The sequence below is a fragment of the Neopelma chrysocephalum genome, unplaced genomic scaffold, assembly GCF_003984885.1.
Source record: "Neopelma chrysocephalum unplaced genomic scaffold, ASM398488v2 Primary Assembly neopelma1_94, whole genome shotgun sequence".
In the NCBI taxonomy this organism is placed as follows: Eukaryota; Metazoa; Chordata; class Aves; order Passeriformes; family Pipridae; genus Neopelma; species Neopelma chrysocephalum.
This window is the reverse complement of record NW_020897756.1, coordinates 359,010-376,149: the sequence shown is the minus strand read 5'-3', so window position 1 is coordinate 376,149 and position 17,140 is coordinate 359,010. Positions and strand designations below refer to the sequence as shown.

At 38.8% G+C, this 17,140-nt stretch overlaps 1 protein-coding gene across 5 annotated transcripts in view; it reads right to left on the bottom strand.

Annotated features, from left to right (window-relative positions):
* The window catches only part of ZMYND8 (zinc finger MYND-type containing 8), a 49,035-nt gene that overhangs the window by 19,633 nt on the left and 12,262 nt on the right, over window positions 1–17,140 (bottom strand). For 3 of the 5 annotated variants that reach the window (XR_003535957.1, XM_027693960.1, XM_027693957.1), the window contains exons 3-5: window positions 7,431–7,579; window positions 2,781–2,999; window positions 1,589–1,702 (exon numbers count right to left, since the gene is read on the bottom strand). Coding sequence is in view for 4 of the 5 variants with exons in the window: in XM_027693960.1 (XP_027549761.1) it covers window positions 1,589–1,702; window positions 2,781–2,999; window positions 7,431–7,579 (482 nt within the window). In the remaining variant the exon portion in view is untranslated. The remainder of the gene's footprint in view (window positions 1–1,588; window positions 1,703–2,780; window positions 3,000–7,430; window positions 7,580–17,140) is intronic. The other 2 variants (XM_027693958.1, XM_027693959.1) reach the window with 1 other exon arrangement.

The window sequence follows — 17,140 nt, the reverse complement described above, 5'->3', positions numbered from 1 at the left end:
ATTCTTCAAAGGTAATTATAAAATGTTGTGAGGAAGTAAATTATTAACAGAACAACAGGAACTAAAAGGTCTCATTTGACTGATTTTTCATATACTGGACGCAATGAATTGCAAAAATTAGAGGTTTCATAAAAGGTACTGTTATGATTTGCAGTCAGGGGGTTTTGTGTGGAGTATTAGATGAGGCTCAGCAGAGCATTTTTAGAAGAATAAAGACACTAAATTTGCAATTCACAAGACTCACAAATACTTTTTTCCTGACTCTCATTAGAATCACAACTTTCAAAACAGTGATGGCTTGGTAATGCAAACACAATTGAACTTTTTTCAGAGGGACTCCACACTATATCTGCCAATGTGGAGGGACTGCAAGTCTGGGACCAAACCAATTAAAGGACTTGGTACCAACACAACAGGTTACCAGTAAAATGCCTGAAGGGCAAAACATCTCAAAAGCATTCATTAGACATTAGCTTTCTAACCACAATTCCAAAACACTTTGTGAATTCAATATAAACAAATAACTGACACTTTGCTACTGAAAAGCTGCACTTAAAGCTTCTAAGGGCTCCATCTGATAGTATTTACCACTCCAGAGTGACAGGATTTGAAGAGCCAAAATCTGTCAGTACCCAGAGTAAGAAATTGTCACTATTGTTCTGCTTAAATACTTGTCACAGAGAATAAGAGCTGCAGAGAGCCCATGATTCTTCACATAAAGATTTCCCAACATACTCCATAGTTACTACAACCCTGCAGGCACAGAGACACCCTCTCTGCTCCTCTACCTTACATACAGGAGAGCAACAGGAGTTAAGATAACTCATCACATCACATTTTGATTAACTGTTATCTTCATATATGTGAGAACCAGGCACAGCCTCCATGGCAAAGAACAAGTGACAAGAATTGTTAAAACTTAGAAGCAAGAATGAGTGACTGGAATAGCTGAAACTTGGAGGCTTGGTGATTTTCAGGAGTCTGAAACAGATGCATGGAGATAGGTACAAGCTGGAAGAAATCCATTTTTACCTCCATGATTCAGAGAACAGCAGCATGAAAGTTAATGGCACAGGTTTCCACCACACTGGAGAAAATTTCTTCAACATTTTAGAAGTATATAACACAACTAACTTTTGTGGCAAGAACCATTTCTACTAACAGAAGGTATGTTTTTAACAGGTATAATCACTAATATAACAGTGTCTGGGCCCAGGGCTCCTGTCCATACAACTGTATTGGTAAGAGATCGTGTCTCCTCATTCCCCTTGCATCTCTGAGACATCATTATCCACTATCAGAGAAAGAAAACAGGTTCCACTGGAAAACCACATTGTATTTTCACTACACCTACTGAAAATACATCCAGAAGTTACACCAAAAACTGCATTTTAAATGCACTTCAAAACAGTCTCTAGAAGCCAAGCTAATCTGTCTGTGCAAGGCAGGAGGCCGGCACCATAGAAGCTGTCACACACAGTCTGATAAACCAAACTAGGTTCATCATCCACTAGAGGAAGCAAAACTCAGGATTATTACAAACATATGACCCAAGTATTTAAAGAAAAAACAACGAAAATTTCCTTACCCCTGGCTGTTTCATTTTCTGTAGTGCAAACTTCAGTAGATATGATAGCTGTTCGATGGTGAGCATTGTCATTGCTTTACTCTGTGTTTCTATGCATTCTGCCACTGTGATTTTCTATGGATTCAGATTAAAAAAAAAATTTTGTCAGCAAATATTTCTAAGTAAATCCTTCTCCACTGAAACATTCTAGTATTCAAATGGAATATAATAGGTGTTTAATACCAAAAAAAGTCCTTTCTCATGATGCAGTGTTAAGTACTTCAGATGCTTATTTTACTTGGTTTTTCTTCTTGGTATGTTCATTAAAAAAAAAAAAAAAGGAAAAGAAAAAAAGGAAAAGACCAGAAAATTATCTATCATCTTCAAGATCATGCAAAGTGAATGTGTGAATACATAAAATTCCCAAATACGATGTGAGTTCACAGCAATGTGAACAAGTGAGAAGGTCACCTGGGCTCTAATATAATGAGTGATCAAAAAGAAAAACATGCAATAAACAAATTTGCTTTCATTATAGATACTTGGATGCTAAGTATCCTCTCCCCAGAAATCTTTGGAGAGGAATGGTTAAATTCTTCCTCAGTCCCGCAGAAAAAAACTGTAATAAAATACCCACTTGTTTATGGGTATTTTTTTATATAGGCCATCCTATGCCTTTCTTGAAATTTGGGGAGAGTTAGAGGGACAAAGTTCATCCTGCTGCCTTCCACGAATTTTGTCAAGTCTTATAAGAAACTTGTTTGATTAAAAGCTACATTTTAAAATTAATTGATGAAGCTGTAAGGTTGAGTGGTGACACAAACCTGCTATCTAATCAAGGCATTTTTTTCTGCACTGCTGAAAAGCTGACCAGTCCACTAGGAGAAGCACAAGTTAAACTAGTGGAAAACTGCAGAATGTTTTCAGAATTAGTGGTGCCTGATGAAGAGATCGCTCTTTGAAATGGTGCTTTTCTAGAGCTGGAAACACAAAGGAAGTTGAAGGCTCGTGGTAAGAAGGCAAACACAACCCAGGCAGACAGGGAGAACAAGTGGTGAAGCAGAGCCACAGATGGCTCCTCTCCTGGACAAATTTTTCTGGTCCCTTTACCATGAGGTGACACAGGAATAAACCAGCAACGTTTCAGAACATGGAAAAAGCTGCTTAAATCTCCAAAAACAAGCAAGAAATGCACTCCTTCCATCCAACTGACCTCACATTCGGGGCAAAACCAATCCCCCTCTGGCTCGGCTGTCAGTTTCAGACACTTAGCATGATAAACCCGAGGGCAGAGCTCGCAGCAGAGGACTTGGCCTTCCCGATGACAAACCCAGCAATAGAAATCATTCCGTCCATCCTGCGGTACAACATCAACAGGGTCTGTGGTGAGTGGCTGCTTCATATAGTAAAACGGACCATGTCTTAGTTCTGACTGAAATGTAGGCAAGAAAAACAGGTTTGGTTTCAAAACAAATTTGCATTTTTTTGTTCAAAGCGTCATAGTCATCACATATAAGCAAACAGCAATTAACAGAGTTTGATTAACATGTATGCAAGCACAGTATCTTAGTCATTGCACAAAATCATTCATAGAGAAGTTTACTTCTTATTCAGATGTCGAATGACAGTTTGCACTCAAGACCAGAGACAAATTTTTCGTGGCAAGTGAGGGCATCGAGTGCAAGACATGCAATCCAACGAGAGAGAGCAGACACTTTAAGCTTCAAGAAAGAAGTATTGCTACAGAAGCCATTAGCTCTTCTGAACTCAGAATTCCATGGGGCTGTGCAAGCTAAATACTGAGATATTTAGCGGTGGCTAAACCTGGGACAACTGAAGAAGTTAGTCCTGAAACAAGGAGTAGAACACCATGCAAATCTGGGCTAGTTTGCAGCAGTTCACAGCTTTGCACCATGAAGCAAGGCAGTGCCAATTCTGATTAATAAGGCAAACTGTAGAGAAGGATGACAAAGGAGCAAATTCACATCCTGAGCAGCCACCTCCACTACAGGAGCAGAAACACTGGGAGAGATTTCATTCATCATCTAAATGCATATGAAAATTTGAGACTCACAATCTCCATTGGTTTGCCTGCCCTAGAAAACAGTGTTAAATTTGTAACCTGCATGAACTGCTCTTCCACTTGAGCCCGACAGCTCAAAGACGACACAGCTGATGCCAAAGCACAAGAAGTGAAGAGCCTGGGGGGGCTTAAGTGGGTCCACAGATACCTAAAGTTTGTTATATCAGCTTTGAAGAGCTGCTAACACGTATTGGGAAACTACATTCTATTTATTAATGACAAGGGAACTTCAATTCTCTGTTTGGTATTAATTACAGGGGTGGTTTGCTGAGGAGGGCACAGGGGGAAACAATCTTGAGATTTTAGGCAGTTTGTCTGATGTAAAACCCCTTGCTCACGACATCACTCGAGCATCCAAATGCTTGTAGTCTGCAAAACCATTTTGTTTGGTTCTCAGGTCATTTTGCATGTGTCCTACATTTACACATCTGGAAGTTCTGAGATCCCTGAGCTGTCACATGCCTGTGTGATTCTCTACCTTTGGGGCATGCTGTACAAAATCAGTCACATGGGGCATAAATAATGTCACCAAACACAACCCACATGCTACTTTGAACCATGATACTTCTAGATATCTGAAGTTAGAAAGGATGAGATATAATTATTTGAATGAATAAAGTACCTTCAAGGTAGAAGTGTTATATCTCAAAAAATACCCAGAAGAGGTATCATCTGCAATTATCTAACATTGTATAATATTTTAGGCAAAGAAAGGATGTTATCCACAAACATTCTGGCATCTAAAATTTCACATGAATTTCTTTCAGTTTTGGTGGTTTTCATTTTCTATTCTACAGATGATAAAGCCTCAAAAGACACTCTGTTCCCACTACAGAAATGGGCAAAATGATATTTCTGTACTTTCTATATATATATACATATTTAATTCTATAATATGACAAGACTTTCAGAAGGAAGGTTCTGTTAGACCTTGAGGAATAAGTGGGACAGCATAAGAGTTTAACTCCATTTCAGTGTATTGCTACTACAATCATTCAAACAGATACAAAGGCATCAGGAAACACAGAGTGAGGAGGGGAAAGTTGTGATTTCCAGTGCAGAAACATGTTCTGTTTGCAGCTTTATGCACCACAGCTGTGAGACCAAAATCTCAGTCTTGTATACATGGAGATGCAGCTATGGGGCATTTCCTCCACTGCAGACAAAGGAAATCACCAGAAGAATTTAATATATATTCTGGTTTGGAAGTAGATATAAGTAGTATGTGCACACTTTGCAAGATTCAAAGATTCAGCTTTAAGAAAAACATAAAACCTGTGAAACTATCCCACAGAAATCGGCTCAGAACATCCAAACTGAAGAGAAGTCCATTTTGGCTGAAGCATGAGAAGAATTAGTTTCCTGTTCAAGGATGCTTTTATACCATTTAGACATCTATCTCCTTATTTTGCCTAAGCCAAGTTTAAGAAACAAAACAAAAAAAAGGTTCAGAGACTCAAAAGAGACCCAAAGAACAAAACTAAAAAAAAAGGACTGAAAATGAGTGATTCAACTGCATCAAAGGACCTTTTCACTTGTCATAATCAGAGTAATGTTTTAAGAGTTAAATTTTTAACAGTTGGCAAAGTTCAAGCTCAAATAGGTGGTAGCTTGTTCTAAAGTCTTTATTAAAGTTATTAAGACCTGTAGAATGACACAGAAAACTGAAGAAAAAACCAACAGTATCGTAGTGCTGTTTTGGGGAGAAAAAGATCACTATTTATATTCAGTTTAAATGAATACTGAAGCTAGGAATAAAACAAGCTGACAACTTCAATTACATTGTAACTGACCAACAAAGTGTCATAAGTTTCTGATTTTTAACCTATCTTAGCTACATTCTACAATTCCATAATTCTTTGCCTGTATTTCAGCACCTTAAACACCTGTTGGCACCATTCTGTAGATCTGTTACTGCATCCACAACAAAATACAAAGCTTCATACAACTGTAACTTCAGCAATGGTATCCTGGAATACTCAAATATTACAAAGCACTTTGTAATGTAGAATATTAAATTAGAGGTTTCCAGGGATATTGTGGTACCTCAAAACAGATTTATCAGCCAGTCAGAACCACAGCTATCAGCTACATTATACTTGAAACTTAACCTGAGAGCAAAACTAGTACCTGTGTGCTTCACTCACATCTGCTCAGCAGTAAAAGGATCTCTAACAACTCCTGCTACCACACAGAGCAGAATTTGCACCTACTTTAAACACAACAATCTTCAGGCCCACTTCAAATTTGACATGCAAGACAATATTAAAAACAACTTGTGAAAGCTGAACAAAACTCAACAGATTATATTTTCCTGCTAACTTGTAATAAACACAGCAAAATAAGCAAGTCTGATTGGTTTTCTTCATTATTTATTCTATCCTGTACATTGCAGGTCTGAGATACCTGGAAAACAGAAAAGGATTTACGGAGGGGAATGTATCACGTTCAACAACTGCAACTGAGTTTTCGCATGTATTTCTAAATGCAGGAAGAAAAAGTGGAAATTAATACCCTAGGATTCAATTCCACTGTTTGTAAAATTATCTCTACACTGCACAGTTAGAAGCTCAGACTTCAGTGGGGCAACATCTCCCCAGAAAACTTCCAGGATGTAGAGGAATAAATCCAGCCTGAAGTGAAGCTCAGCAAAAGCCAAACTGAGCCCAGTGCACTACTGCAAGCACATCTCCACATGCTACTGTCAGACCTCCCAGTTATCCTGAAATAAAATATGGTTGACACTGGTTTTTAAGGCCTGATTTATTCACAGGCATTGTTGCAGGACAACTGCAGTGATTAGGAATTTCATTTTCTTTCTTCACCAGTGCAATTGTACCAGGGCAATATCTAACGTGGATGTTGTTATGCCAGGAAAAAGTGCTTTAAATGCTCACAACTTAATCCAGTGTTCATATGATCCTGGCAAAAAAAGAAACAGTGACACACAAAAGAACTTTCAAAAATACACAGGTATGTCATTATTACATTAGACATGAAATAATTTCAGTAAGGCTGAAGACTGCTTTCATGAAATCTCCTCTAAGATCATGCAGGTGCTTTACAGCATTTGCTATTCAATACATATAATTCTTGCACATGCATCATACAATGGATCAGAAACTGTCAAAGTCTTCCAGAGTCGAGTTCTTCCAAGAACCACAACAAATGCCATCAATTCAGGATTCAGAAGTCACTAAAAATGAGGCTTCAAGCACGAAGGCTGAAAAGTCAGTGTGACCCACTGATTCAACTGTCATTGGAAGGAGTGTACGTTGCCCAGAAGTTTTAAGGAAGGGGAGGGAATCTGCAGAGTACCAAGGATGGAGCTGACTTTTGTTAATAATTCGCAGTAGGATGGGACTGAAAGCAGATGAGGAACTTCCACTGACATTATGAGACCCTTCTCATCTTAGATATCACACCACTGAGCATTTCCTTTTAATGGTTTTAATTAATAACAGCTGTTGTTGGTTTTTTAAATTGTTTTTACATTTCTTCATAATAATTCTGTTGAAAATTACATTTATTGATTATACATCTTATTAGCTTTGTGCAATCAATAAGCAGGACATGGGTGGTCTTTCTTAACAATAACAAAAGAGCATTCAAACCTAAATGATAATGCCAATTCCTACCCCCACTGCAGTCAAAAATTAATAACCACTTCTTAAGAGTACAAGAATGGAGCTTCCTAAAGAGGAGTGAGCTCCTGATCAGCTCTCTCTATATCCTTTACTATTTCATATTCCAGCATTAAAAAACCATGACTTCTCTTACCTGCTCTTTATTATTACTGTTCAATAGACCAGGTTTCTTTTTCTTTTTTATAGGACTTGTTGATGCATCTTGTGGTGAGTGGCCATTAGAGGAATGTGGAGGGCTGGGAAATTTCCTTTTTTGTGCTGTGCGTTCAGCAGAGCCAGGATCTGTAACAGACACAAACAACACTGTTGAAGAGTGCAGAATGATGACAAATATTACAACAAGGTTATGGTTTGTCATCCACACTGTGCAAAGCTTTTAAATTCATCTTTTTAAAGTAAGAACATTCGCCACTTCATCCTCTCAGAACAAAATTTAAATGATTTCTAATGAATCAGCTCAATTATAAAGAACTTACTGATATTTTTCAAAAGAAACAGGTGTGTAAGGACCTGTAAAGGACAATCATAGAACAGTGACATGATTTTGACAAAATAGAAGTGAAAGTTCATCAGAATGGGTTTGATATGTTTAATTTTTCCCTAAGCTTTTCATGCATGCAACAAACAGAACCACAGTTAAATAACTGAACCACAGAGAAATAACTGAACCATCCCCAAAACACAGAACTGCACAGGAAAACAAAAAACTTAAAACTGTGGTTATGGCCACTTTCTGCACAACTCTGTGGAAAATATGGAGCTACCTGGTGACTTCTAATTGACCAAAAGCTTGGAAACTTGTGTCAAGATAACGTTTAAGGAAACCATGAGTAAATATGAAAAATACATTAAAATATAGATTGAAGACTATATAACTGAAAGAGGGAAAATAAACACAGTAGCGTTTGCCTATCCTGAGTTTTATGAATCTAGAACAGCTGCACCAGGGTAACAACACAGGTCATTTCAACAATTTTAGGAAAAGTGTCTGCCACTAGTTCTGTAGGCACAGCTACTTCAGCAGTGCTGCCCAGCAGAAATGTCATGTCAGCTCTCAGGGAAACTTCTATGTTGACATAAGTTACAAATCTTTGGCAAAACATAGTTAAACTGGTTCAAATAAACAAACAAAAAGTTTTCATGTTTTGAGTTCTGACACTAGGACGTGACTTTTCTTCCTTCCCACACACCCCTCCCATTTCAGGCTTGTAGGCAGCATTTAGGACCAGTTATCTCCTGACAAGCCCAGGTTGGATTCAATCAATACAATGTGTCTGAGGCCATGACTGTTACTGGATGTGTTTTGATTCAAGCAAATCTGCATTTAGCCCAAAATTTGGATTGATTTGACATTACAGAGAACTGCCAGATAAGGTGTGTCACCTGTATGTGTGAAAAGTAGAGTGTCTGCTTCCTCCCCTCCTTGAGCAATTATGACAGTAAAAATCCTCACACAACTCTGCTGTCAGGAGGAGGCTCAGTGGGTTTGTCAGTTTAGCTGATTATGCACAGAAGGTGGCAGAAGAACTCCTTGGGCTGGGATGTGCTTCACATATCCCAAGGGAGCTTCGCCATCCCAGCTATGCTGGAAGAAACACTGCACCATCAGTGTCAGCTAAACCAAAGCCCACAACTAAACCAAAGTGATCAAACCTAAAACCAAAAAAGCTCTGAGTTCTATTTTTTTTCATGAAAGTAGAACAGAGCTTATTCAGCATGGGAACTGTTTGCACTCAGTGATCTGCAAAACCAGCATCATACTGTATCTTTTCTCATCTTCCTGTCACCACACTAAGTCTTTGTTTCTTTATTATAATTTGCAGTTCCCAACAGAGTCTTTCCACACATTACTAAAGACAGTCATAAGAAAACTTCTCTCACTGTGAAGTGCTGATTATGCCTTACTCTTGTTTTCTCAAGGCAGGGAGACGTGAGAATTGTCTCTCTCTACACCAAACAACATCCCCAAAGGACTTGCAAGGATGTCTGAGTTTCTCACCAGCAAATAAAGTCATCACTGTAACTTCCTCAAGAGACTCAGCTTTTATTCCCAGACTGTACCTATGCAGGGACAGCTTAAACCAGGGGGGTAAAAGGACAGCATAGTTTTCTGCCCTTTGGCTTCCATTTCTTACTTCCAGGCACAAAACTGCCACCAGTGAAGCACAACAGTTTCCTTTCAGCTCCTCAGCCTCAGATTGTGGGGATTACAAAGAAGCTGACTGTGACTCTGCACATTGTGACTCAGCTTTATGTATGAAAAAGAAAATCAGCTGTAAAGTTCCTGCCCCCCATGATGTAATGCTTTTCACTCTTAAATGCTGTTTTTTCCTAAATTAACTGCTTCGGGGTCAGGAAAAGGGTTAAACTGGTATTAGCTAAACCAGAACTGAATTACAATTCAGTCACAGTCAAATCCAAACTACACCTCAGCAGAGAAGGTGCTAATTCAATACTGACCCTATGAAATGATCACACAAACAAAGACAGTTAAGTGATTTGAAAATCTACTTTAAGTAATGTAATTCTCTTCCATGGTTCAAGAAGCCTGAGCACACAAGGGGTTTTCAAATAAACCAGTGGTGACTCATAGACAACATACAAAAACTGACCTGAAACACACTTCCTTTTTTTTTTTCAACTGGCAGTCATTTTCTTGAGGCAATGTAAAATGTAACTGGAAAAATTAAGGACTAGACAGGAAAACAGCAATGCACAGGCATCTTCTTTCAGATTTAGTTGTGCTACTGGAATAGACCAGTTTCTTTAACTATCACAGTGTGTTGCCAATCTACCAATCTGTGAGGGACCTAATAAATTGAACAATCTTTTAATTCAGTTTAAGTAACAAAGGAATGGTAGCACCTACTTAAATTGTTTGAGCTTTATCTTCCAATTCTAATCCAGATAAAAAAAATGCTAAAGTTGCATTTTCTGTGAATTCCTTTCAACAGGAGTGTCCCATCCAGCACAAGCTGCTGCTTCTCCCTGCCTGGCTCTTCCAGCTGTGTGAGCAGTGTGTGTGTGGCTGAGCTGTGAACCACACCAAGAAACTGCTCTCTGTTAAAACAACCTGTCAGGAGAAAAGTTACTTTTTGACCTGAATCATTTCCCGGGTGTAGTGTTACTTGAACAAAGTGAAACTAATCTGAGAGGACTGGTCTCTTTTGTTCTAATTTAAACTCTGCAGCAACTTGGTGACTCCATTACTTCAGAGCTGGATTCAAGTTTCTGCACATTCCATTGATAAACCAATTGTACTAACAAATTCATTTCCCAAATTAATTTGCCAAATTTACTAAAAAATTAAGTTCGCCAAGCAAGCTAAGTCTTCTTATTTCTTGATTTCTTGTGGGATTTTGCTTTCTTAGCAACATTTTAAAATTCTGCTTTCAGTTTAAGTGAAGAAATAGACACCTGAAATAAATTTTTAAACTCTCATTAAAAGGTACCTAGTTTTACATCACAAGGTTACTATTAACTGGTCTGTGATGTTACCGAGGTTGACACTAAGCACCTATGAGTGCTCTTGCAAACCATCCATTGGGGAACAACAAGCTCACCTGAGCTTCACCTGAAAGTTAAAATCTTTGTTTTAGTATGCCATCATGTGACTAAAAGATTAGTAACTAATGCTCCCAGGAGACAGACTAAAGCACACTTAAACCCTAAAGCAACTTAATTTCACACTTTATGACTATTTTAGAAGTGCAGTTTTTATGTGATGGCAATGCAGGTTTTGAGCAGATAACCACGACAATGGTTTAATACATTTCAGCTTAGAAAAAACTATAAAAAACAAACAAAAGTATATTGTTTATATCAGGGATCTTATCTGGCTGCAGCATATGGAGCACAGACCACAACCAGATCCTTTTTTGCTCTAAACATTGCCAAGTGCTGCACTGTAAACACTGCACAGCAGCCATTCCTGACAACTCACTGAGAAGTCTCGTTTTTCTCAATGGCAGCAGGTGCCAACTCAGAAAATGTCTAAAAGTAGGATGTTGTTTTCCTCACTTTTCCTGTGATCCTCAAATGTAATTCTTCTTAAAAACAAGCAACATCAACATACCTTACTGTCAGAACACAGCACAAACTGCTCAGTACCAGAGTAACTGACAGTGATGTCTCTTATTCCCTTCTTTCCACACACCTTTTTGTTGGTTTTTTTTTTTATTTAAAAACTTATGCTAAATGCAAAGTCATTCCAGACTAAAACCATAATGAAATCATGTCTACATATGTATTTCTAGGCATCTGTTATATTTGCATTAGTTTCCTACCAATAAGGCCTTAATGGTTAAAGCTTCCCAACACCCTCCCACTGATAGAAAAAGGGAACAAATCGGTTCTCTAGCACTGTTGTTTGTTCACCCAGGAAGCAAGATGGTTTGGAAAACTGATATGGACCAAATAAAAGAAAAACAACTTAAAAATTGATTTCAGTTGGATGAGCACAGCAACAAGTCATAAAGCTGACAGTTGCCAGAATAAAAGAAAAGGATGGAAATGTGGCTGACAGGAAGGAGGATGCCAGCGTGGCAGGTCTGACTTGGATCACAATATATTGCCTTAGTGTTGTATCCTCAAGCCAAACAAGAAAAGCCTGAGTAAATCAGAATTACAATACACCACGATTTTAAAATTCAACCTCACAAAAAGTTAGACAATCAAAACAAAAGCCTTCCCCAAAAGTGTGGAAATTGCAGGATAAAAGCTTTTACTGTCAGCAAAAGAATTACCCTTCTTTGAGATAGGGTATACCTCGTGGATGGGAAGGAAATTTTTGCATTTCAAAATAAAATATAGACAATCAAAAAACCGTCTTAACTGCATTAGGTTTCCCATACTTTCATGAAGAGTATTAGTTATTAAAATTCTGTACTTAATTTTCTCCTATTTTAGACACAAATTCTGTGAAAAATGAGCTCTTGACTGCTTGTAGAGCAGAACTTTTCTGTTCTGGCAATTTTTAGACAGTGACAAGAGGTAAACTCAGAAACACATTTGTTTAAACAATAACAAAAAAAAAATTAAAAAAGCTTTTCAATATTATTAGTGACAAAGATGGTAAGATCAGCAGTCACTTTGGTTTTCCAGGAGCCAGAAACAGGAATGTATTTTTTCAGTGAAAGCATTATTTTAGTCTCCCAGGAGATATCAGTAAACTGAGACACAGCTACACCAATGAATTTTCTCTAAGTAGGGTTTTGATATCTCAGTGCAAGTGGGTCAAACATGCGAAATTCTGAATAATGTTTCCAACTAGAAACACAGTCAACTGTTCCATATAAGTCAAACACTCAACAGAAGTGTCAGTTAAAACAGAGCCAGCCCAAGGCTACTTCTGTTAACATTAATTCCCAATGCCACATTATGCCTTTTATTATGACACCAAGAGTTCTGCCAACATTTGGTGAACCAAATCAAGGAATTAAATTTGATGAAATAGAACAAAAGAACGAAAATTTACTGAACATGAAGAATTCATTTGATGGCTGTAAGAAACAGCTGGCTTAGCTTAAAAAAAGAAGGCAGGGTGAGAGAAGGTATGAGAAAACAAAGGTGACTGAAGACTTCTTAAGCTGCCATTAGCCCACAGAAATGTGTATCTATGCCTCTAGAAGGAACAAGAACGAAAGTAGAAAACTGACTTCCACCTAGACTGTCGTTTCTTTCCTCCTTCTCAAAATCTCTGAATGCCTGTACTTTAAAATGGTATGGAGAGTATACAAGGAAGAAATCTGCAAGAAAACATACCAATACTAACTCCAGTTCAATTTGACAGAGCAGGTTTCAATTAATAACTGATATGAATTCCTGAATTGTGAAGTCTCACAGTTAAATTTATTATCCTGAATGATTCTTAAGAGATTTACGATTTTTCAAATCAGTTACCTATATATAATACTATAGCAAGGTTAATTATCTTCAAAACACCTTAACAAAATCATGGAGAAATCTGTCAGAACTTACACTCAACTCTGAGCCATTTCAGTCTTCTGCCAGAATTCTGAAACATGATGCAACTGCAATCAACCACCAGAGCCCTGTTTACATTCCAGAAACATCAACCAAAGTAATTAACCCAATCCAGTTGCTTAATGTCATAAATAACCAGAGATCAGCCATGGTTGTGTAAATTCTGCTGAACTCCTACTACATTACAGTTTTACACAAGTAGGAAGGGACACTGCTACTTGTTTCTTCACTGTAGGGCTCTGGAAGATGAAAAAGAAACATTTTCCAACAACTTGGAAGGTAAGGAGCTGTGAGGTGTGGATAAGCTGGAGCCTGGCTCTGGGGGAATTGCTGCCCCAAGGCACTCCAAGGACCCGGTGCTGATTCCTGATAACAAGGGGCTCTGCACTAGAGACTAAGGCCCTGGGCTGGTGTCTGTTCACTGGAGGAGTCTCAGATTTGGGTTCAGGTTGCAGTTAAGAATCTCCATCTCTGTATGATTAAATACTTGGTATCACTGCAAAGAAAGTTGATACACGATGGGCTATGATGAAACTGTTGCAAAATGTACAGTGCATTCTGGGAAGTCCACTTAACTAGTAATTTTGTATTCATATTCATGATGGCTGAACAGTTTACCAGTGTGAGGAGCCCCTGGGACCAAAGCCTTCAACACAAACCTGCTGCAGTGCAAAAGCTGTAAGAGTCAGAATCCTCACCATTAAGCAGTATATGATTTTATGCCAGGCTAAGACCATCTAATGACCAGCTCCCAGCCATGCCCATCATCTGTTCAATTCCCCAGTAATCTGGTTTAGGGAGACAAGTAGGTAGAAAACTACCTCTACACCCAAGTCCTTACCTGACTGAGAAGAGAACTGGGAAGAGCCAGCATAGATGTAAAGGCAATGTAAGAGATGTGTGACTGATGATGGGAAGAAGAGGGTTTAAAAGCTCCTTTTGACTGGGCACTAAACAGGGAATGGTTCCAGAACTAGGCTGAAATGCATGAAAACCTACATGGAAGTCAAAGCCCAGTGGAGAGTTCATTCTGTCCAAAGAGAACGGGCACAAGTGAAGACAGAACTGCACCAAACAATTAAGTTTGTTATGCTGCTCTGGAACCACAACCTGGAAATGCTTAGGCATTTATCCAGAAACCTTGCAAGCCCCATCTTGAAATATTTAATAAACAAGGTTAAAAAGTAGCCCATAGTGCTGGAAGAGAAACATAGCAAGATGTTAACGTATCATACGCAGAGGACAAAATATAATAATAATCTCATCCACAGCCTTCCTCCTTCATTAAACAGCAATCCTCTGTTGACTCCATTTTATGTTTCTGGACTCTCTGCATTCTCTTTAAGCCGTCGTTTCCCATTTCCAGTTCTCAGATGCCTCACACCTTCTTGTTCTCATCAAGAGAGAGGAGCATTTTAAAACCTTGTCTTTAGCAAAGCTGCACACGCACAGCTTATAAGCAAACCTAAATTATAACTGCTACAGCAACTCTACTCCTCTTCCCTCTCCCCCCTCATCTGTCCCCATCACTTTTTGCAGACAGGCACTTTTGTGTATTAGTAGGGTTAATGAGTTCATGATTCAGGCAAAACTGCTACTACAAAAAATGATCAGTTTTCTGCCAGATCAGCTGCTTGATACAGCTGATTGTGCAACAGCAGAAGCCCGAGGAGAAGAGCAGAGAAATGCAGCTGAAGATAAACACAGGGCTGCACAGCCCTGACCCCAGCTATACACTCACTCTTGTATGTCACATTATAAAGTAATAAGTGTAAGCTTTAAGCTCTGGTTTCATGACAGTCTAACCCCATCTAAGTGCTTGCTAACAAAGCTCTGCACTTCCTGCACCCGACTGGTGTATTCCTGCCCTCTCTCTAACCAGTTCTGGCAGCCCACCAAGCTGTTTCAGCACACTAAGCTAGTAGAAAACTGTTCATGTATTATGGTTCAGTTAGTTTCCTGCCAGCTCAGGTATGGAAGGAAGTGGACAAAACTGCTGCACTGAGCAGTTTGACCAGCTTAGGCTGCTTTGAAACCACCACGTTACTTAGACCAATTCAAAGGCTGTGTTAACACCCCTGTCACAGATTAAACAAAGCATGGTTTAGTTTAGCTTAAACTCAACTGGAATTGATTTATAGCAATTAAACTGCTTGTACCAAAACAAGAATGTTCATGTAGAGGTCTGCATCAGGCTAATTGGTTTTAAAGCAATTAAATGTATTTTCCTACAGCTTTCTTGAGACCCAGCCTCACATGAGCTGTGCAGACTGTAGCAGGGCAAGTCAGGTTACAGACTTGCAGCACATTCGCTTCTCTAGGCCAAGTGTGAAGTTACACAATAACAGGGACTGATCTCCTGCACAGGCTTCTCACACCAACAAAAAACCCAAACAAAGCACAAAGAGCTGCGTGCTGCCCTTCAGGTTTGTCTATATAGAGTCAACTTCCTCATCTACATCCTTTCTAAAACACACAAAGCAAAACTCTGCACAAGATAATTGCTACAAGTGGAGGCACTGCTGCCACTATCCCACTAGTTCAGAACTTTCCTGTGTTTTTTCTGCCTGACACACAGTACAATAAGTTTTAAAATTCTGGATTGTAACTTCTCTGCTGCAGAAACACTGCACTGAACTGACAGATAAACTTGTCTCAGTCGTAACAGGAGTCCAAAAAGATTCATTATACCAGGCCTGTAATGTGGTCAGCTCTCGGAGATGACATTTATGGTTCTTTTACTTTCTGTGGAAAACTACATATTCAACTATTATAGTTCTACCACTAATTCACAGGTTAGGCCAGGCTCACAACAAAGAGAGATGGTTTACAGGCAAGTGTTAAGATTTCTTTACAACCCACACTCTTCACTGAAAAAAAATATGAATCTGTAAGGGCTTGGGGTGGGTGGTTGTTATTCTCATCCTTAGAATGGTGTTGGTAAGGGTTTTATCAACATACATGCCAAATTTAACAAACCAACTAAAGCAAATCACTATCTAATTTAATAAATATCATATCACATAATTTAACCTCTGCTAAGTTTTCTCGTTACTGTGGTGATGTACAAAGGCCATTCAGACCACTCCCACTGGTATTTAAAACACTAAGACTCCTCCTATGTACAGACTGGTGACTTCCACACAATGACAGCCTGGGTGACCTAAACCAGCACCATGGTGGGTCTGACTTTGTTTTCAGCTGCTTCAGGGAGTTGTATCAACAGTAAACAGCATAAAAACATGAGCCTCTTTCTGCCAGGTTAAATCCCTCTGAATTGACCAATTTTAATTGACCAGAGCAAGGAAAGCTGCAAGATCAGGTGGTTGAGAAGGCTGGAGATGAAAGACTGACCCTTTCAATAACCATGATATATTAAATCAGCTCACTGTCCTATGAAACTTCATCTTTACCCTACAAAAAAAAAGTAAAAGCTTTCCTGTGGGCTTAATTCATTGCAACAGCACACCTTGAGGTCAGAGCAGCACCAGAACTAATGTGAGGAAATTGCAACTCTTGGTATGGCCCATACTCGTGTTTCTGGGCCAAGTAAAGTAACAGAACTAAAATGCAAACATCTACATAAGCAGGTATCAGACTCTTTTAGACACTGATTATGTCAGAGTGACATAAGTAACAGTTTAGCTCACTTGATGCATGACAAATTCTTATCAGCACTAAAAAGTGGGCCGAAGTCTTTCTAAAGAGAAATGAAGGTGAGATTTCATAGGCAGCCAAATGCATCCAATAACCCCCATTGCCTCTTATACCAAATTCTATATTATCAAACTCTTTCACAAACAAACTGGTCACTACAACAGCAGAAAAATGCTTCAGTTTTTAAGTTGGTTAGAAAGT